Below are 21646 nucleotides of genomic sequence, written 5' to 3' on the forward strand. Positions count from 1 at the left end.
TGCAGACGAAGTTTGGCAGATCTCCTGGACAGGGACAGCAGATGGGACATGTGGGAAGCAAAGGGAACACTGAGTCAGTATGTGGACCTTTCCTTTAGCAGCAGCTGTACTTCCATCAGGGAAGAGGAAATGTCAGAGCCTCCCCAGGAGGGTTAGAAAGAGAAAGCAGCCAAGCAGGCCAGACTGTGGTGAGCACAGCTGCGGCAGAACCGTTCAGGAGCCCTGGCAGCCCGGCAGAGCCGGCACAGCTCCTGGGCCCTGCTGGCAGACCTGCCTTGCCCAAGGACAGCCCCTGTGCCAGCCGGGGCAGCTCCGCTGAGCAGCCCCAGCACGGGCAGGGCCCACGGCCACATCCCACGCCAGCCTCAGCCCCACCCATGCTCTCGGCAAACCCCCAGCCCCCTTCAGCTTCTTCAGCCCCTCACAGTCCTCTCACCTCCCTCAGTCCTTTCTGACCCATCCCGTCCCCTTAGACCTGCCACCCCCTCAGCCTGTGCCACTTGCCTGTCACCTCAGTGCCACCATGGCCCTCAGCTGCCCCACAGCCCTCAGCCCCAGCAGCACCTCAGGGTCAGCATCCCTTCAGCACCACCGCCCCCTCAGCCCCCTCAGCCCCCTCAGTCTCACCGTCCTTCAGCAGCTCCTCAGGGGACAGTGCCTGGGGCCACCAGCAGCTCCCAGCGCTCCAGGGACACCCGGGGCTGGAACTGCTGCTCTGCCCGCCCGGTCACCAGCTCGGACCCAGCACAGGGAGAGGGGACAGAGGGGGCACGGGGGAAAACACGAGGTGAGGGAGGAAGCAGAGCCAGGAAAGAGGTTAAAAAAAGGGGTATATAGATATCAATCTATTTAGCTAAACCTCCATATACAAATATAAATATGCATTTACAAATGTATATATGTAAATGTAACTATACACTGGTAAAAATGCAACTGTGCACATCTGTAACTATAACAACCCATCTAAAGCTATAACAATAACAATATACATCTAAAACAAAAAAAAAATATTAACTGCACAGATCTCTATCTATATAGATAAATATAATTACACAAATCTATAAATACAACTACCTAGATAAATAAACATAACTATACTATACTAGAGACAGAGGAATTCTACCTGCCCGATGGTCACAGCCTCTCCCTCTGTCTCTTCCTGCCACACAAGGCAGCCCTCCTGCAGAGGTTGATCACACAGAATCTGGGAAGCAAAGGGAACACTGAGTCAATATTGGCCATTGTGCACGTGTTCCTTGAGCACCAATTGTCCTTCTATCAGGGACTGTCAAAGATGGCCTGAAAGGCAAACTCTCACTTGGCAATTTGAAACCTGCTCTTTAAAGAACAGGGATCCTTCCAAGTGCTCAAAACTGAATTGTGTAAAGTGTTTAAGTATCCTGATAAAGTCTTAGCAAAGGCTTGAGCTTGAAACACAGACAGTCTCAGTGACAGAGAGATCTCAGTCCTCACTGAAGTGGCTGAAGCTGAAGGCTGCTGGGAGCTGATTTATGAACCAAATTGGGACACCCAGCTTGGTGACACAACTGCCACAAGGTCAGCTTTATTCCCTGCTCTCTTGCCACAGCAGTGGACTCAGTGTCAGCGTCTCTGGAGAAGCATGGAGGGCAGGGCTCGGGGAGGCTGTGCCAGTGCAGGATTTGAACTAAAGGCACCAGGAAGCACCAACCCTGCAGACAGGAACTCAACTTTGCTCATCTCCCTTGCTGCCAGAGGCAGGCTCAGAGCAGCCATCTCACACCTCTCTAAACCAATGGGGGCTCTGTCCTTACCAAGCTCCTCAGGCTCTGGGGAACTGTTCCTGCAGCTCTTGGTGCCAGATGAGGCTTCCTCTGCTGCAGCCTGGTTCACAGGCTCGCCTCCGGAAGACTCAGGCACAACATTAATATTGCCCTTGAAAGAACAATGGAAAGAAGGAAAACTCAAGATCATTTGGTATTTTCTTGGAATCACATCAAGGGTGCAGTTTCTCTCCTTCTCCATGTAACAACTTTCAATAGCTCTCAGCCCAGCTTCTTCCTTTCCCCTCCAATGGGATGACCTGAGCAGAGGGAGACCTTTCAGGCAGGGATCTCCTGATCTCCTGGATCATTTGCTCAATGGCAAAGCCAAGATCCACTGGTGGAGACTGCTCTTCCCCAGGTGCGTTCTGTGTGGAGCTGGAGGCTGTCAATGCTGCACAACCAGCACTGCCAGCTGGAGTGCTGGATGCTGAAGTGCCTGGGGTGGCTGCAAGAATCCAAACATATTGGTCAGGCTCCACAATGTGGCTCTGGGACACAGATCTCTATTGCTGCCTCGGATCAAACATCACAGGAAGCATGCAGGAAAAAAAACAGGCAGATAATTTTTTGGCCTTCTAGGTTCCCCTTCCTAATAGACTTGGTAATTTCTGGCTGAGAATGACAGGGCCTTGTGGAAAAATACTTCAAACGGTCACTTTTCATTATGTTTCGGAAAAACAAGGCTACAACTCTTTTCCTACTTCGTGGGTTGAAGGCTGGGGGCTGCTGCTCCCTGTGGAGCTGCTGGGAGCCGCAGGGCGGGCACCTGTGGCACTCCTGGTACGCTGCCGGCCGGCGCCTGATGCGGAGCAGGAGGTCGGGACGGTCGTGGCGAAAACAGGGGTTGCTGTGGTGCAGCCAGCCCCCGGCATCACCCAGCGCAGCCGCGCCGAGCCAGCCCGGCACCTTGCGGAAGCCGTAGCGGTAGAGCTGGTGCACAAAGCTGTGGAACTGCGTGGCCCTGAAGGTGCACAGCACCAGATCTGCCCCAGTGCCACCGCCCCCGGGGTGTGGCCTGGGCTGAGCAGCTCCCGCTCGAAGAGGGAGCGCTCAATGAGCAGCTCCTGGGCCCGGCTGTCCCAGTGCACGGAGTGGACCCGGGGGGCTGTTCACCAGGCGCCACAGCTTGGCGGGGCGGCTCCTGGGGCTGGCTGGGCTCCACACAGCACGGCATGGCAGGGCAGGTTACAGCAGGACTCGGCAGGCAAGGCAGGCAGGGAAGGGCAGGGCAGGGCATTGAGAGCAGCGGTGGGCTCTGTCCCTACGCTGCATCCTCTGCCTGGGTCACCATTGGTGACAGAGAGGAAGGACATTGCTCTGTCTTGGCTGGGGAAAGGATGAAAAGGGGGCATTAGAAAACATTCATTTGATCTCCTTTTCAGCAGACTAGCTCTTTTTATCTCACCATGTCTGCCTGTCTTTGGCAGAGTTGGCACGTTTCTCGTGATTTGGAGTCAGCTACAGCAGCGGGAAGGGGCAGCAATTTTGTCCGCATTGTCATCCAAGCTAAAGTGCTGGCCCATGGATGGATGTTGCTTTACCCAAGGAATTATAATGCCTGGGCAATAAGATAATGTTGCCCCATCACCCTCCCTGGTTTGCCCCCTCCTACTTTGCTTTTTTTTGGTGCCGAGGCAATGAGGAAATGCTTGAACTATGCTAAAAGCTGTAGCTGTGCTGAAATAAGCATTTACTTTGTGTCAGGGGATGGGAATGAAGCACTTTTTAGAAATCAGCATATTTAGCAGAACATGCTAACTGCACATGGTAACCACTGGCTATTTGAGCAGACAATCTTGTAGACTGTGCAGAAATGATAGGTGAGAAATTCAAGCCTGAGGAAGTCTTCTGAGCCTTCATCCAAAATGACCACCAGGAGAGTGATGACCACCTCGTGCAGAAACTGCAAGTGTACCACGAGGGCTTTTTAATTGTGTAATTAGAAAACATGCTGCAAGATGAAGGTTAGGAAAGTATAATGTGCCAAATAAGTAAAAAATAGTATAAAACTAGTACTGTGTGAAGAACGGGCGAGTGAGTTTGTGGTGGAGCTATCCCCCTCGCTGCTGGTGATGAACAAACAGATACCTGCCTTATGGGCCCCACACTATGGAGCACTGTTTTATTACCTACTTTTTGGGCATCAATTAATGGCCTAGAGTTGTGGGGAACTCAGGCTGGTGTCTTCCCAGATGGTGTTGCACTTTTCTTTCCTCAGGAATCACCTCTTCTTCCCCCTATCTGGGGAGAGTTCCAATGCAAATGCCTCCTGCAGGCAACTCTTGTCACTGTAGACTGGCAAAGGAGACCTTGCAATGGAGAGAGACTCCCTGGAGCTGCTGTGGAGAGCTGAAGGGGGAAGCTTTGTCCCTTAGCCTTGAAGTCTTGTTGGGGAGCTGCTTGTGCTCCAGCACATCAATGATGTTTATCCAAGCCCTGCAGGTTCATTCCTGAGCTTCCTGACACGCCACAGAGACTTTGGGGCTGTCATGTTGAGACACAAATTTCAGTCTGGGAACTTTTTGAAATGCTTCAATTATTCCTTTTCTTTTTGCTTTTCTGCATAAATATTGCCATAATCTTTTGCTTCCAGAGAATCTTTTCCATGTCTCTAGGAAAATTCCCTCTGCTGGGCTCCCAGATCAAGCCAATTCCCAGGGTTCCTTCCCAAACTGAGGTGTAGCCCATGGTCTTCACTCTCCAGCTGGAACAGAAGAAAGCAGAGAGTTTGCTGTTGTGGGAGATGAGCTTCTCTTTCCTGCCTGCTTTCCCTTCGGGACAGATTAGTGTGTGCTCATTTGATAAAGGCATGTTTAAACTCTGAAGGAGTTGTGTTCCAAACTGCTCCCTCCTCGAGCCCTTCTGGGGGTATCCTTGGACAAAAGGCCTCTTGGTGAGAGCTCCCAGTGGCAGGTTAAGGAAGGAGGTTGATATTTCAGGGCTGTGACTGCTGAAAGCAGCTGGTTTCCAGAGGTGTCCAGAGCTGGGAGTGCCTCCTTTTCTCACCTGCCTGCAGGAAAGGAAGTTGCAAAGTGGGAATTTCATTTGCAGAGATGGCCATCAGGGGTGTTTTCCAAGAGATGGGCTGGCAGAAAGGCAGGTCTCCTGCTAAACTGGCTGTGTGTTTTGTTTTGATGGTGGGGAGGGTCAAAGATGCAGACACAGACACCAGCTGGAGGAATCGTGTCATTTACTGTAATGCAAAAGTGCAAGAAAGAGTCAGAACAGGAGAAGCTAAGCAATGCACCTCAGCATTATTACAAAATGTTGCCTCTAGTGATTAAGAAAAATACATCACCAGATACCCCAATGCTTTGCCCTTCATGCAGAGCTGCACATCAGCTGAGGGAAGCTGTCCCAGCCAAGCCCTGGAGAGCCATGGCCGGGAACTGGGAAATCCTGTGGAGCCTCCACCTTTGCTGGCCACTGCGCTGTGAGAGTAGCCTGGCTTTGACAGTGCTGGACAGGCAACGTGACAGAGCTTCTGCTGGGGGACATCTGATTTCATTCTCCTCTTGGTTTTCTCCCTGAGTTTGCCCAGGGCTCAAGGAGGAACCAGGGCCAGGTGTGGCCTTGTCCATTTTCCTAATGCAGAAAGGTGCAGACGTGTTTCACCAGTGAATGGATGCATTGATCCTTTTGATAGCAATACTCGGTTAAGGAGCAGATACACAGAACATTTTTTTCCAAGGGTCATGTGGAGGGCAGCTTTGGCTCAGGTCCTGTTGTTGAGGCTTCAGCCAGGGTCTGAAGTTCAGCCTTCAGTCCTTCAGTATTTTGTGGTGCAAATCATTGCTGTGCAGAGCTGGTAACAAACAAGTCTGACTTTAGCATTTGAGACAGGGAACAGGATTAGCCCTGCAAGGCCAGGCTAGGGCCAAGAGCAGAAGGCCAGCACCCTGCACTTGCCCCCAGGGAGCTCTCCAGAGCAAGAAGCCACTCCTGCCCAGGGGCTGAGGTGCCCGAAGCTGCCTCCCCGCTGTGCAGCTCTGCAGAACCCGTGCAGCGCCGGGTCCTGGGCAGCTGGGACAGCCCGGCTGCCTTGGAGCACAAGGAGTGTCCCAGAGAGAAGCTGCTGCCCTTTGCTTTGAAACTGTTTGGAGAGTCTTGTCATTAATCCACAGTGTCTGATATGTTTTCCTTTCCTCTCCCAAATTTAACACAGCTTTTTGAGAAAATTGACTGATACAGCTTCTGCTAGTGGTGGTGCATTTGTCTGCAGGAGAGGGCAGGTGATTTGAACCAAGAACGGAGTCCACTGTTAACATCCCAGCCTTGCCAAGTCAAGGAAAGCACTCGCAATTGGGCTCCTGGTGATGAGCAGTTTTCCTAGTTTTTGGAAAGCTATGACCTTAAGAAACCAAACAGATTTTCCTCCATGAGGATACCAGCAGTAGCATGATGCCAATTTTTTCCACCTCTTCTCTGTGTCTTTGGTGTTTTTAAGAGTTCCTCAGTGCCCAGCAGGAATGAAAGGACCTGTGATAATGTGATTTGAGAGCTCTGTTGTTCCTTGCCACATGAATGTTCATGACAAGCTGGACATCCCACTCGTGGCTCTGTTGAGTTAAATTCATCCCAATTCTGTGCAAACAGCAGCCCCGAGGTGCTGAGAAGAGCAAGGACAGTGGGTGGGTGTGCACGCACACACCTGGGGCTGACTGCTGTGTGGGCAGAAGGTTTTGGACTGCTGTACACCTTCACTCTCCCAGGCTGGAGGAATATATCAAATCTATATGAACTAAAGATATTTATTAAAATATATCAAAATGTATCACATGACACATATGGATTTATGATAGATGTAATTTATCATCTATATACTACATATTATATATTTTAATGTAGATACTATAATAAATAAAATATATAAAATATAGACTTGATCTTTTCCTAAACCATTGCCTGTGGGTCCTACAGACCATCTCCTGGTGTTACTGCATTTGTGTATTTTGATACTACTTATTATAGCATCCTTATCCCTGGGAGTTCCTTCAGGGAACTTCACACAAAGGGCTTCCATCATTTCAGTGCTTGTCAAATCTTGTTGCTTCCCAGTTCTCCAGCCTCCTTCTGCATTTTGGAGCATCTCAGCACTTGTGTCCATGGCCCTTCCTTCATCCCCAGCCTGCAGCAGTCACAGTCACTGTTGCCTCCGCCTTGCTGCAGCTCATTTGCCAAAGTGCTGTCAACGGCAGTGGAGCTGGCTCAGGATCCCTGTTGGCTTCTGGGCTCTGGGATGAGCTTCAGGGGGACACTTGGAGCTCTTCCTAAAGAGCTCCCGTGGGGTGGGGGGTGGATTTGTCCTTCCCAGGTGGCTCCTGCTTGGAGTTCTGCTCTCAGTAGAGTCCTGGAATTTTCTCAGCAGGCCTTTGCAGTGAGTTCTGAGCCAACGTGTGGCTCTGCTGCCATCCCAAATCTGCGCTTCCCGTGCCCAGCCTGAGAGCAGGTGGGGCGTGTGCTGGGCATGGCCGGAGATTTTCATGGCCCAAACCCTCCAGCATTTCCATGGCTTTGGGTAGCACAAATCTACCCTTCTTTCAATTGAATCATTGCATTTATTGCAGATAGTTACACCTGCACTAGTAATGAACAAATATGCAAAACCCCTTAAGTTTAAAAATTAAATTTGCTTTAATTTGCTACCCTTGTGCTGCCAATGTAGAAACATGCACATAATAAGTTTAAAATCTAATTTTTTTTGAGAATTGTGATTTTTAAATATATACAAATATCAACTTCAGTTAAAAAATTATTTTATTGCAACTCTATGCAACTCACTATACACAAATATGAATTGAAGTTTTACAATTAAATTTTTTGCATATTACTACAACTCTACGGCCCATATACAAATACAGGAATATCAATATCCTTCTCTAAAGAATCTCAGATTCAGAACTAAATAAATACTATTTTAGAACTATGCAACTCCATCTATATTTAAGTAGAAGTAAATATAAATATATCCATAAGAATTTATAGATGTAAATATGTATTACGTATTTCATTCCATATATGACATGTAGAACACACATAACAAACCTATCTATAAATATACAAATTTCAATGGACCAATATAAAACCCCAGCAATAGAACTACACCGCTACACAACTGTACAAGTATGTAAATATAACTACAGATGTAAACACTTCAATATACATGCATCAGTATAACAATATACATATGTAAATTCCTATACAAATATCAGTCAAGGTATGTAAATATCCCTACACTTGTAACTATCTAAGTCTAACTCTACCCATCCATAAACAGAACCAGATCAGGAGGGATTGCAGCCGCCGATGTTCCCAGGCTCTCCCTCGGTCTCCTCCTCCCGTGCAGAGCAGCTCTCCTGGACAGGGGCAGCAGATGGGACATCTGGGAAACCAAGGGAACACTGAGTCAGTACGGGGACGTTTCCCTTGGCAGCAGCTGCACTTCCATCAGGGAAGAGGAAATCTCAGAGCCTCCCCAGGAGGATCAGAAGGAAAAGCAGCCGAGCGGGCCAGGCTGTGCTGAGCTGTTCACTTCCTTCAGGCAGCCCAGTTGCTCTGGGGGAACTCCCTGAACTCCCTCATGTCACGTTATTGAACCACCTCTGCACTTATCAAGACTGTGGCCCCCAGTTCAATCAGTATTTCTGTCTCCAGCTGCTTGCACCAATGACAGGGAACATCCTCTGACAGAGCTGGGACACAAAGTTACCTTCCACAGCTCATCTGACAGGGCCTTGTTCTTCCTCTGCTTCCTCTCTTTCTCCTTATCTTCCACATGGAACTATTACAGCATTTCTTTTCCTTTCCCCTTGATCAGTGTTAAAATGAATGTTTCTGTTCCAAGCTTGAGTTTGTTTAGTGATCCGGTCAAGCATTTTCTCAGAAGCTTTTATCGTGCAATTGAGTGTTAATTTCAGCAGTTTTGGTGATTTTCTGTGTGATTTATGCAAGTCTCCAGTTCATTATGGCACCACTTAGGAAGGTACAAAGAGAAAAAGGATGTTTCTGTATGTCAGTTCACTAGTGGAATATTCATGGATAGAGAGAGTGATTAGCTGCATTTTAAATGTGCTCCTAACCTGAAAGTGCATTTCTGATACATCACTTCCTGTCTAGTAATTTCATTTTATCCTGTTCTGTTGTTATGCTAGACTCGTATGTTTTATTCTAAGTGCACTCATGTTTTCTTGAATGTGGAAGTTTTATATTGCAATGCAATCATTCACCTCTTTCATGAAACTCTTCATTAACATTAGCAGAAGTAACTCTGTGGTTCCTTTCTGCTTTGTAGAACATTTGGGAAAATCAAGTCCTGCTCAGCTACAAAAAACATTTATGGTGCTTGGTAATTCTTCTATGAGCTGAAGTTAATGGTAAAGCAACAGCAGCTGCTTGTTCACTTCACAGAAATTGGGAGGAAACACACTGCAGATACTGAGGAATGCAGTCCAAGGATGATGGGCATCCCTCAGTTATCCCGGCAGATTGATATCACTGGCAAAATTCCCTCTTTTCCAAAGGGTTTTCATTTGCTTTGGCTGTACTTTGTATGGCTGCAGGTCACATTTCCGGTGATTTCATGAAGTATCTTGGCAGTTATTCTTGGTAATATATCTTGCTAATTCCCGCCTTGGAGGAATTACTCAGTTCTGCAGTCCTCATTATATGCCCCGTTCTAAAAGACTTTTATGCTATTTTCCCTCTCTTGGTGTTTTCTCACTTGTTCAACAAGGTTTCCTTTTTAAGAAAGTGAATCACAATATCCCAAAGGATGAAAAAAATGCTTGGGTATTTGTTCCCTAAGTATTTACAATATAAGAAAAAATTACAAAATCTGTATAAATCCTGGATATAAAATGCAAATAAAAATAAACTTGAGAGTTCTTCCAAAAACCTTGTTATATTTGTCCAATTATCCAATTAAAAAAAGAAAAAAAAAAAAAAAAGCAAAATTAGATGTAACAGCAATTTTAATTAAGTAGCTTAATATATATAAAATTGAATACACTCAAAATATTGACAATACAATTTGGGTAAAATAAGGAATAATTTGGTTCTGGTAATACCATATAAGCAAAACTAACCGCGTAGGGTAGTGCAGGGTACAGATCTCGTGGAACATCCTCTGGGGGAGGCTGCGGCACCGGGGGCGGGGGGACCCAGGGGGACAGGGGACCCTGCTGTGCACGAGCAGGGTTGGACTGCTCTGGGGGAACTGTGAGGGGGGCTGGGGCAGAGTGACCTCCCCAGTGACCTCACACAGCCCCTTTGATGTCACACAGCACCTTTGTGATGTCACAGCTGCAACTCTGGGATGTCACCCTGGAATGTCATGCAGCTGCACTGTGATGTCACAGAAGACTCTGTGATGTCACAAAGTAACCCTGTGATGTCACAGTCTGTTCTGTGGTGTCACAGCCTGCTCTATGATGTTTCACAGCCACCTGGTGATGTCACAACCCAGTCTCTGATTTCACAGAGCCACCCTCCATGATGGAAGAGTCTGCTCTATAGCTTCACACCCTACCCTGTCCTGTCACAGCCAGCTCTGTGATGTCATAAGCCCTTCAGTGATGTCACAAAACCCTCTCTGTGATGTCATACTGCCACTCTCTAATGTCACAGCACACACTTTGACCTCACATCCTGCTCTATGGCGTCATACAGCCATGTCATGATGTCACAACCTGCTCTGTGATGTCACACAATCCCCTCTATAATGCTCTAGCTGCTCAATGAACTCACACAACAAACTCTGTGATGTCATAGCCCAACCTGTGACCTCACACAGCCCACTCTGTGCTGTCACACAGCACCTTGCTGACATCACAGCTGCTCTGTGCCTCTAGGACACAGCCACAGAGGTGCTGCTGTGACACAGCCCCCTCTGGGACATCCCCCAGCCCCTGCCAGTGCTGAGCCCCTGTCAGCTCTGGCTGTGCCCTGCTGGTGTCCCTGAGCTGCCCTGGCAGTGCCCCAGCCCTGCTGGGCTGTGCACAGGAGCTGCTCCTGGCCAGAGCTGTCTCTCTGCAGCGCTGCCCTTGCCAGGAGCTGCCTCTGGGCCAGGAGCCCAGCCCAGCTCAGCAGCACAGACACAGCACAAGGACTTTAATGACCCTCTGGGGCTTTGGTGCTCTTTGCATCAGACTCAGTCCCTTGGAGTGTGCTCAAAAAACTTCTGAGGGACTCAAAAGGGAGTGAAACACTGAAGTTTCTCATATTTTAAATAGATCCTCCTGAGGGAAAGGGGTGAGAAAATGTCCCCAGGTTCCAGGTAGAGCAGAACACTGCAAGCAGTGATGACAGGTGGGGACAAGCGAGGGAAAGGTGTTTCTGATGCTGAGCAAACCTGCGCCTCTGTCCCTGCAGGCTGTCGTCATCCCCTGGCTGCCCCACCTGGCTGGCCCCTTCCTTTGCTGACAGCTCTGCCTCCTGCCTGCCTCTGCCTGCCCACACACAGCCTTGGACTGCTCCAGGCTCCTTCTGGGTGATATGTTGCACCACAGCCCTGCCCTGGCAGGGAAATTCCTTTCTCCTCGTGTCCAGTCTCTCCTCCCCAGCTGCCCTTGGTGCCATTATTGCCTTCTCATGCTTATATGCTCTTTGAAGGAAAACTCCAGCCTCTGTGAAACCACCCTTCAATCCCTCCCAGGCTATTCCTGTTCTGTCCTCAGTCTCCACACCACTGAGCCCAGAGCCCTAAGCCTCTCCCTGCTGGTTATGGGATGAGGCGTCCAAACCCCATCTTGGGAGATTTTTGGGTCCTCTCCAAGGTCTGTGAAAATGGAAAAATAGTGGTCAAAATTATTTTATCTCAAATCTTGCAGTGACAGAACAAGGCTCAATATCTCTGAACTGAATGAGGGCGGATTTACATTTGTTAGAAGGAGGAAATATTTTACAGTGATGAGAATGGCACAAAACTGCAACTGTTCTTCCACAAAACAGGATTCCCCATCTCAGGAATTATCCAAGAGCAAGAGCTTTGTGCAACCTGACTCAGTGAAACCCTCTCATCCCCAAGAACAGAATTCCTGTTGTGTGGGTTCTCTGCTGTGCTGGGTGCCCTCACAACGCTTCTGGCCAGAATGTCTGCTGAGGGCAGCCAGGCTGCTGCAGGGGCAGTGACCTCACAGCCATCACCATGGCAGCCCTGTGCCCTGGGCCTGGCTCTCCCCTTTCCTCTTCCCCTGCCTTGTCTCTGCTGGCATGAAGAGTTTTGTCACTCATATCTTGTCCCCAAGGTGCTGGGGCCAATGGCTTCCCAGGCAGGCTCCTGGAGCAGAAGTGGCTTTTCAGAGCCCAGGCAGAAATGAGCCCTGAGGCAGCAGCTCTGCAGTGCTGGCCACCAGGCCGGGCTGCCAAGGGAGGCTTCTGGCCATGGCCTGCAAGCAGCTGCTGCTGCCAAGGTGCCTTTGGTGCCTCAGGCTCTGCCTGGCACAGCTCCCAGCACGGCACTCTGCCCTTGTGCCCGAGCCCTTCCCTGTGCTGGGGCTGGCCTGGGGCTTTTCCTGCAGCGGGACCTGCCCTGCTCCTGGCACAGGAAAGGCAGTTCCTGCTGGAGCAGGAGGCTCTGCCTGCAATGGGCTCCAACAACTCCAGCAAGGCCCTGTTGACATCAAAATTGCTTCCTAGAGCAGAATAATCGAATAATTGTTTTAGCTCTGATACTGTGGAGTAAATAACTCATTTTTAAAATTTAGTCTGTAGTGTAAACAACCTATTCTGTCTAGTCATATTCAGAATCAATCAGAGCTGTATTTACATAAATTTATCTAGTATTCCATTGTTAATTCTGTGGGACAAATTGCACTAAGGTTCAATTCCACCTGTCCTATCTTTTATACCTTTGGCAAAGGACCCGCTCCAAAGGCTGTTGCCATGGCCACCAGGGCTGGAACCAGCTGGGATGCTCGCTTTCCACGGGCCAGGGTTTAGGATTGGGATTCCCCAATTTTCTGCTCCCGCTAAAACCACGCTGCCGCTCGCTGCCCTCCCGCCTTCCATGGAAAGCACAAAAAGGAAAGATCCCAGGCTGGGATAAGAACAATTTACTGGGAACAGCAACAAGATAAAAAACAAACAGAAACAAAAATAATATTGACAACAGAAGGGATATGAAAACTGCAACACTGTCTCTTCCCAGCCACAATTTCCTCCTGTCTGCAAAGGACAATCTTCTCCTCGGGGAGAGAGAGAGAGACCCTTTCCTGCCCCTGGCAATGACCTGAGGTGGGAGTGAATGTATTGACACGGCCCTGACCGGACCCTCATATTTTTGATCCCACGTCATGTCATTGGCAGGGGCAGAAAAAGGGACAGGTGTCTTCCCAGCATGGATCACAGGGAACATGGATCACCATGGCTCTTCCCCACATGGGTGTTCCAATAGGAGGATGAAGCTGGAGCAGGGCACAAAGCTCTCTCTGCAGTTGGGGCATTTGCAGGGCTTGCCTTAACTGATGCTTCTGTTGGTGTCTGGTCAAGTCAGAGCTCTGGGTGAAGCTCTTCCCACACCTGGGGCAGTCTTACGGCCTCTCCCCAGCGTGGATGCGCTGGTGCCTGACAAGGGTGAAGTTGTGATTGAAGCCCTTCCCACAGTCGGGGCAGCGGAAGGGCCTCTCCTCATTGTGAATCCGCTCATGCAGGCAGAGATTTGAGCTGGTCTGAAACCTCTTCTGATACGTGCAGCACTCGTAGGGCCTCTCCCCAGTGTGGATGCGCCGGTGGGTGATGAGGTGGGAATTGTGCTTGGAGCCCTTCCCACAATCTAGGCAGCAGAAGGGCCTCTCATCGGTGTGAATCCGCTGGTGTCTGAGGAGATCTGAGCTGATCCTAAACCTCTTCTGACACTCAGGACACTCATAGGGCCTCTCCCCGGTGTGGATGCATTGGTGGGTCACAAGGGTGGATCTGTAGCTGAAGCCCTTCCCACATTCCCCACACTCGTAGGGCCATTCCCTAGTGTGGATCATCTGGTGGTGGATCAGGCTGCTGCTCCACCTGAAGCTCTTCCCACACTCCAAGCACTTGTAGGGCTTCTCCCCATCATGAAGCTGCTCATGGACCACCAGCTCCGAGCTCTGGCTAAAGCTCTCTCCACCTTCCTGGCCCAGGGTGGGTCTTTCCTTTTCATAGTAGCCTGGGCTGGGTTTGGAGCCCCTCATCCTATGGGATCTCTGTGTCTTTTCTTCCCCATTGGATTCCTGTGCCATGGAGCCACTCAAAACGACCTCTTCCATGAGGTTCTGCCGTGGGGATTTGTCATCCCTGGTCTCCATCTTCATCTCCTTGACTGGGGGAGGAAGGAGAAGGAGAGGATGGGATTTGCCTCTGTGCCACAGGGAAAGGGAAGGAGATCCTTCCAGGGCTTCCCCAGCAGGATGCTGTTGGCTGCAGGGTTGTCCTGCAGCTGGGGGCCATGCTGGGCTGGGAGATGGAGCAGGAGAGAGGGGGAAAGGGGCACTGACTAGCTCCTCACCTGCCTGCATGTCTCGGGGCATCTTTATCTTCCTTGCAGCATTCTCCTCCATTGGGCCAAGGTTTGGGAATGGGAAATCCTGGTTTGGGGAAAAACCAGGGATGAGCACAGTGTGTTTGAAAGGCCTCTGCCCAAGTTCATCTCTAGAAGGCACCTGGTAAAAACCTTCAAAAACCAAAAGTGAATCAAAAAAAGCCACTACGAGCATCTCATTTCTATTCTCATCCCTCTGGGGTTCTGGTGGTCCCCTCTCTCATGGCTGCCAAAGATCCCATAGCTCCTGTGGATCCCCCCTCTCCAGGGTCCTGCTTAGGGATGCTGGGGGGTTTTGGGGTCCCAGGGTCCCTCTCTCCAGCCTCCCTCCAATCCAGTCACTTGGGGCTCTCTCCTCTCCCCACTCCCCTGTCCTGGTTTAGAGCAAATTTGGGAGAAAACCTCCAAAAGGGGTTTCCTCTAGAAAGCAAATTCAAGCAGCCTGTCCCCCAGTCAGTTTGGGAAAAGATTTCTTTGGAGAAAAGTGGAAAAAACCTGTTTATTTAACAGACAAAGCATTCATGAGCAGAGAAAATGACCAATATTAAACAATAAAATCTCTTGATGCTCCAAAAGAGATGACAAACTCAGAAAGTCCCTCTGTGGGCTGTAGCTCTGCTCACTCAGTCTCTTATCAGTCTCCTATCAGTTTCTCCAGCACTGGAAATGCCGTGGACCAGGCTTGGCCCAATGGGCCACAGGTGGAGCTGCCAGGGCTCTTCTGGACGTTCAGCGCAGGTTTAAACAGCTCTAAAGTAAAAGAAAAACCACAGTCCAGGGCACTTATCTGCCTCAGAGAGCTAAAAACTAACTAAAACCAAAGGAGAGCCCTGTCCTGCAATCTGTCTGTCCAGCAGCCGGAATATGGAGGAGTGCAGTTTCTAAAAAAACCTGCTCACTTCCTGCCTTCCTTCACTCTCCGAACCTGCCTTAAAGGTGCAGAACTCATTTCTGGGCTAAACAGATGAATAGGAGTATGAGCATGATCCCAGGTTCAGCCCTTCTGGGGGTTTGGGGGTGTCTCTGTCCCTCTGACCCCAATGATGTTTGGACAGGGTCACATCAGGGCTGAGAGGGACAGAGACCCCCGAGCATCCCCTGGGCTGAGAGGGACAGAGACTGCCCTGAGCACCCTCTGACACAGGGTGAGGGGGAGGGAGACCCCCCAGGCATTCCCTGGAGTGAGAATGATGGAGACCCCCTGAGGAATGGCCTGGGGTGACAGGGACAGGAACAGCCCCCACAAGCCCCTCCCAAGCATCGCCCAGGGTGAGAGGCAAGAACAGAGCCCCCTCGAGCATCCTCTGGGCACTGGACAAAATAAACTTGGCAGAAATCAAACTTAACTCTGCATAAACCACTTTGATGAATATTTGATTTTCCCACAAGTCACATGTGATGAAAATGCAGACAAATCCCAAACATTAATAAATTGAAAATAGAAGCAATTGTGTGGCAATTCCAAGTTCCATCGGTTCCTGCACAGCTCCAGCTCAGCTGCTGGCAGGCTCCCATAAAAAAAAAAGTGGAAATTGGGCCCAATACAGAGTAGTAAAAGGAAGGGAAAGCACTGTGGGGCTTTGTCAAGGGTGACAGGGATGAAGATAATAATGATTCTCACATTTGGCAAAGCCCCTAAGCCTGTGAATTTGGCATTTATTCAGGAATTTAGCTCCTTGAGCTGGGCTTCTTGTGGGACTTTTAGCAGCCTTGTGTTCCTCACCTTGGGGTCAATGAACCTTGTCAGCCTCTCTGGTATCATTTGCTCCCTTTCCTCCAGTGTTTTTAAGAAACTTTTCAAGGAAGGACAACAAAAGATTTTCTTTCCACTGGCCACCCAGCCACCAACAGCCTTTTTCCTCATCAGTTCTCCCAAATGTCACTCAGATGAAGCTGCGTCCAAGTTTCCAAGGGTTTCTCCAGAAAGAACCACAACCTCTTCAGAGGAGGGAACCATGCTGTTGTCAAAGGCACTTGGGGAAAGACAACAGTGCCTAAACGCACTGTGCCAAAATAATGTTGCAATCTGGTTAAGAAATTTGTCAGAGAGATGCTTCTGCCCCAATTAAGGTGCTAATGAGACCAAATCCAAAGTGGATTTTATTGAACAGTAAATGTGAGGTAAAGAGAAATGGAAAAAAGAGAAAAAGAAAGAAGAGCGGGTACGGCAAGGGAGTGACAGGGACAGAGACCTCCCCTGGGTCAGGGCAAGTGTGACATTGTCTCCTGTGTGTGTGGCCTTCCCGGGGTGAGTGTTTTACACCTGAGCCAGTTTGGGTAAGGGAGGTGGTGTTCACCCCCCGAGCAGGGATTACCCCACTGTTTCAGGTAGCAGTGTAGGATGTAACCAAATGCATGTTTTCCATCACCATCTTCATAAATTGTTATAAACAGGTGGGGCAGTGTTCTTTATCTCTTCCATGACTCAGCCCTGATAACGCCCTCCAGGGTCTCTCTTCTGTGAATGGGCCATTGAGTGTCCCTGCAGGACTGGTAAAATGACATCATCCCATTGTGGGATGCTCTGCCCAGGGGGAGGAGCCAAGCATTCCAACCTGGATATAAGCGGAGGCTTCTGACACCAGGAGCACCTTGCCTGCTGGATTCCTAGAGGACAAGAGCTCCATCACCACCACTGGACCTTCAGAGGAAGACCAGACCCTTCTACAGGATCACTGCCTTGACAGAATCACGATCATCACTGCAACAGGACTGCAGCCACCATTTAATGGGACTGCTACCACCACCCTGACCAACAGGGTGTCAGGTGATATCCTGACTCTGTCCATTTAAGGCAGTGTTTCTGTATCATTGTCTTGATCTTAATTTTCTTGTTAAATTGTAATTCTGGCTTAAAATCTCCCCCTGGTTTGACCTCAAACCAGTACAAAACTCAATGCACTCATCTCTTGTTTTCCTCCCAAAACAGAATTTTACATCCCAAACCTACTGCCAGATGGAGGAGAAGGCTGCGAGGAAGTGGAAGATGCCTCGAGACACTCAGGCAGGTGAGGAGGAAGTCAGTGCCCCTTTCCTTATCTCTCCTGCTTCATCTCCCTGCCCAGCACAGCCCAAGGCTGCAGGACAGCCCCACTGCCAACACTGTCCTGCCAGGGATGCACTGGGAGGATTTCCTTCCCCTTCCCTCTGGCACGGAAACAAATCCAATGCTCTCCTTGCCCTGTCTTCCTCAGACAAGCTGAGAATAGAGACCAGGGAGGACAAATCCCCATGGCAGAACCTCATGGAAGAGGCAGATTTGAGCGGCTCCATGGCACAGGAATCTAACAAGGAGGAAAATTCCCTGAGATCCCGCAGGAGGAGGGGCTTCAAACCCAGCCCAGGGTGCTCTGAGGAGGAAAGACCCACCCTGTGCCAGGAAGGTGGACAGAGCTTCAGCCAGGGCTTGGAGATGGTGGTCCATGAGCAGCTTCCTGATGGGGAGAAGCCCTACAAGTGCTTGGAGTGTGGGAAGAGCTTCAGGCAGAGCAGCACCCTGATCCGCCACCAGATGATCCACACTGGGAAATGGCCCTACGAGTGTGGGGAGTGTGGGAAGGGCTTCAGCTGCAGCTCAGAACTTGTCAGGCATCAACGCATCCACACTGGGGAGAGGCCCTACGAGTGTCCTGACTGTGGGAAGAGGTTTCACACCAGCTCCAATCTCCTCCAGCACCAGCGAATTCACACAGATGAGAGGCCCTTCCACTGCCCTGACTGTGGGAAGAGCTTCAAGTACAACTCCTACCTCATGAAGCACCAGCGCATCCACACTGGGGAGAAGCCCTACCAGTGTCCCCAGTGTGGGAAGAGGTTTCACATGAGCTCCAATCTCCTCCAGCACCAGCGGATTCACACAGATGAGAGGCCCTTCCTCTGCCCTGAGTGCGGGAAGGGCTTCAACCGCAACTCCCACCTTGTCACCCACCAGCGCATCCACACCAGGGAGAGGCCCTACGAGTGTCCCCAGTGTGGGAAGAGCTTCACCCAGAGCTCTCATTTGAGCAGACACCAACACAGTCACCAGTAAGGGAAGACATGCAAATGCTGCAACTGCAGGAAGAGCTTTGGCCACTGCTCCAACTTCATCCCCCACGGGAGAACCACGTTTGGAAGGGCCCTGGTGATACGTGTTCACTGTGATCCATGCTGGGAAGACACCTGTTCGTTTTCCTGCCCCTGCCAATGACATGATGTGACACTGAAGAACATGAGGGTCTGGCCAGGGCTGTGTCATTGCATTCACTCCGACCTCAGGTCATTGCCAGGGGCAGGAAAGGGACTCTCTATCTCCCCCTGAGGAGAAGGGTGTCCTTTCCAGGCAGGAGGAAGTTATGGCCAGGAAGATGCAGTCAGTTGTGTTGTAGTTTTCCCTTTTTTATAACCCTTCTGTTGTCAATATTGTTTCTCTTACTGTTTGTTTTTATCTCATTGCTGTTCCAAATAAATTGTTCTTATCCCAGCCCAGGATCTTTGGCTTTTGTTATTTCCATGGGAGGTGGGAGGGCAGCGAGCGGCAGTGCGGTTTTAGTGGGAGCAGGACATTGGGGAATCCCATTCCTAAACCCCGGCGTGTGGAAACCGAGCATCCCAGCTGGTCCCAGCCCTGGTGGCCATGGCAACAGCCTTGGGAGCGGGTCCCTGGCTGGGGCTGTGGGAACCTCTTCCCTCTGGTGCCCAGGGACAGGACTGGAGGGAACGGCTGCAGCTGAGTCGGGGCAGGCTCAGGTTGGATCTCAGGAAAAGGTTTTTCCCCAGAGGCTGCTGGGGCAGTGCCCAGGCTCCCCAGGGAAGGCTCCCAGCTCCAGGGCTCTCTGAGCTCCAGCAGTGTTTGGACAGCACTGCCAGGCTCAGGCTGGCATTGTTGGGGTGTCCTGTGCAGGGCCAGCAGTTGGACTCCAGGATCCTGATGGGTCCCTCCTAGCTCAGCCAATTCTGTGGATCTGGGGGAACAGGGGCCTGGTGATGGTTGCCACGGAAACTGACTGTAGGAATGGGGCTGGTGATGGTTGCCCACTAAGGATCAGATTTGTCATAGGCACTCAGAGGGGTTCCATGGGGACTTTCCAGGAGTCTCCAGGCTGTTCAAGAGCTGGAATGTCACAGGCAGAGACAGGGGCTCCATGGACACCTCCCAGGGGTTTCTGGGGATGGTAAAGAGCCGTGTGGTCAGAGGCAGTCACAGCCATTCCATGGTGACATCCCAGGGGACGTTGGGCTGCAAAGGCACCCATCTGTCACAGGCACTCACGGGAGCTCCAAGGTGACATCCCAGGAGTCCCCAGGCTGCCAAAGAGCCAGGATGTCCCAGAAAATCCCAGGGGTTCCTGTCATGGGCACAGTGGGAGCTTCAGGCAAAAGCTTTATGTCTTTATTGGAGAAACCCCTGCTGAGTTATGACATCGAGAAATGCCACCCAACAGCCACCATGGAACCTCAAACCCCTGTAGGGCTCCTAGTCTTCTAAAATTCCTTTTAATACAGGAGACTGGGAGCAGCTGGATCCAATCCCAGCCCCAGACTGTGCCAAAAGTTTAAAAAGACTGGACAGGTGAAATTGATCGTTAACGCCATTTGTCCCACAGGATTAATGATGGAATACCAGATATATTTTCATATAAATACAGCTCTGATAGATTCTGATCATCATTAGACAGAATGGCTTATTTACACCACAGAGTAAATTAAAAAAAAAAAAAGTTATTTACTCCACAGTATAGGAGCTATAACGACTATTAGAATATTCTGCTCCAGGAAGCAATTTTGCAGTCAAGAGGGCCTTGCTGGAGTTGTTGGAGCCCATTGCAGGCAGAGCCTCCTGCTCCAGCAGGAACTGCCTTTCCTGTGCCAGGAGCAGGGCAGGTCCCGCTGCAGGAAAAGCCCCAGGCCAGCCCCAGCACAGGGAAGGGCTCGGGCACAAGGGCAGAGTGCCATGCTGGGAGCTGTGCCAGGCAGAGCCTGAGGCACCAAAGGCACCTTGGCAGCAGCAGCTGCTTGCAGGCCATGGCCAGAAGCCTCCCTTGGCAGCCCGGCCTGGTGGCCGGCACTGCAGAGCTGCTGCCTCAGGGCTCATTTCTGCCTGGGCTCTGAAAAGCCACTTCTGCTCCAGGAGCCTGCCTGGGAAGCCATTGGCCCCCGCACCTTGGGGACAAGATATGAATGACAAAACTCTTCATGCCAGCAGAGACACGGCAGGGGCAGAGGAAAGGGGAGAGCCAGGCCCAGGGCACAGGGCTGCCATGGTGATGGCTGTGAGGTCACTGCCCCTGCAGCAGCCTGGCTGCCCTCAGCAGACATTCTGGCCAGAAGCGTTGTGAGGGCACCCAGCACAGCAGAGAACCCACACAACAGGAATTCTGTTCTTGGGGATGAGATTGTTTCACTGGGTCAGGCTGCACAAAGTTCCTGCTCTTGGAGAAGTCCTGGGGTTGGGAATCCACTTTTCTGGGAAAACAGTTGCAGTTTTGTGCTGCTCTCATAATTGTAAACTATTTCCTCATCTTAACAAATGTAAATCCACTCTCATTCAGTTTAAAGACATTGACCCTTTTACTGTCACTGGAAGATTTGGGAGAAAATAACTTTGATCACTATTCTTCTATTTTCACAGACCTTGGAGAGGACCCAAAAATCTTCCAAGATGGGGTTTGGAGACCTCATCACATAACCAGGATGTAGAGTCTGATAGCTCTGGGTCTAGTGGTGTGGAGACTGAAGACAGAACAGGAGTAGGCTGGGAGGGAATTTAGGGTGGTTTCAGAGAGGCTGGAGCTTTTCTTTAAAGAGGATATAAGCATGAGAAGGCAATAATGGCACCAAGGGCAGCTGGGGAGGCCCAGACTGGACACCAGCAGAAAGGAATTTCCCTGCCAGGGCAGGGCTGTGGTGCAACGCATCCCCCAGAAGGAGCCTGGAGCAGCCCAAGGCTTTGTGTGGGCAGGCAGAGGCAGGCAGGAGGCAGAGCTGTCAGCAAAGGAAGGGGCCAGCCTGGTGGGGCAGCTGGGGGATGACGACAGCCTGCAGGGACAGAGGCGCAGGGCAGGGACACCGTAGGACAGCCTGGGCTGCACAGGGCACAGGGATGGGCAGCAGCTGCAAGGCCCTGACAGAGCCAACTTGGGCAGCACTTTGGCCATGGCTGCTGGCCCTGGGCCTGAGCCAGGAGCAGGAGACAAGTGACCCTTGCAGGCCTGGGGCCTCATTGCCTCCTTGTCCCTGCTCAGCAGCCTGGCAGGGGCCGCCCCATGGTGCTGCCCTTGGCATTGCACATCCCCACATCCCAGTGCCCATCCCGGGAAGAACCCTGAGCAAGGAGGGAGGGACAGGA

At 50.6% G+C, this 21646-nt stretch overlaps 2 protein-coding genes across 2 annotated transcripts in view; one reads left to right on the forward strand and one right to left on the reverse strand.

Moving 5' to 3' along the window:
* Positions 1-21646, reverse strand: part of LOC135306049 (zinc finger protein 420-like) — a 415160-nt gene that overhangs the window by 369616 nt on the left and 23898 nt on the right. The window contains exon 2 of the mRNA XM_064429606.1: positions 13338-13908. Coding sequence (XP_064285676.1) covers positions 13338-13908 — 571 coding nt within the window. The remainder of the gene's footprint in view (positions 1-13337; positions 13909-21646) is intronic.
* LOC135305940 (zinc finger protein 239-like) lies at positions 17276-18349 on the forward strand. Its single transcript, XM_064429517.1, has 2 exons — positions 17276-17327; positions 17514-18349. Exons 1-2 carry the CDS (start codon positions 17276-17278, stop codon positions 18347-18349), a joined length of 888 nt encoding a protein of 295 aa, XP_064285587.1.

This window comes from Passer domesticus, chromosome 8, assembly GCF_036417665.1.
Source record: "Passer domesticus isolate bPasDom1 chromosome 8, bPasDom1.hap1, whole genome shotgun sequence".
Lineage (NCBI taxonomy): Eukaryota > Metazoa > Chordata > Aves > Passeriformes > Passeridae > Passer > Passer domesticus.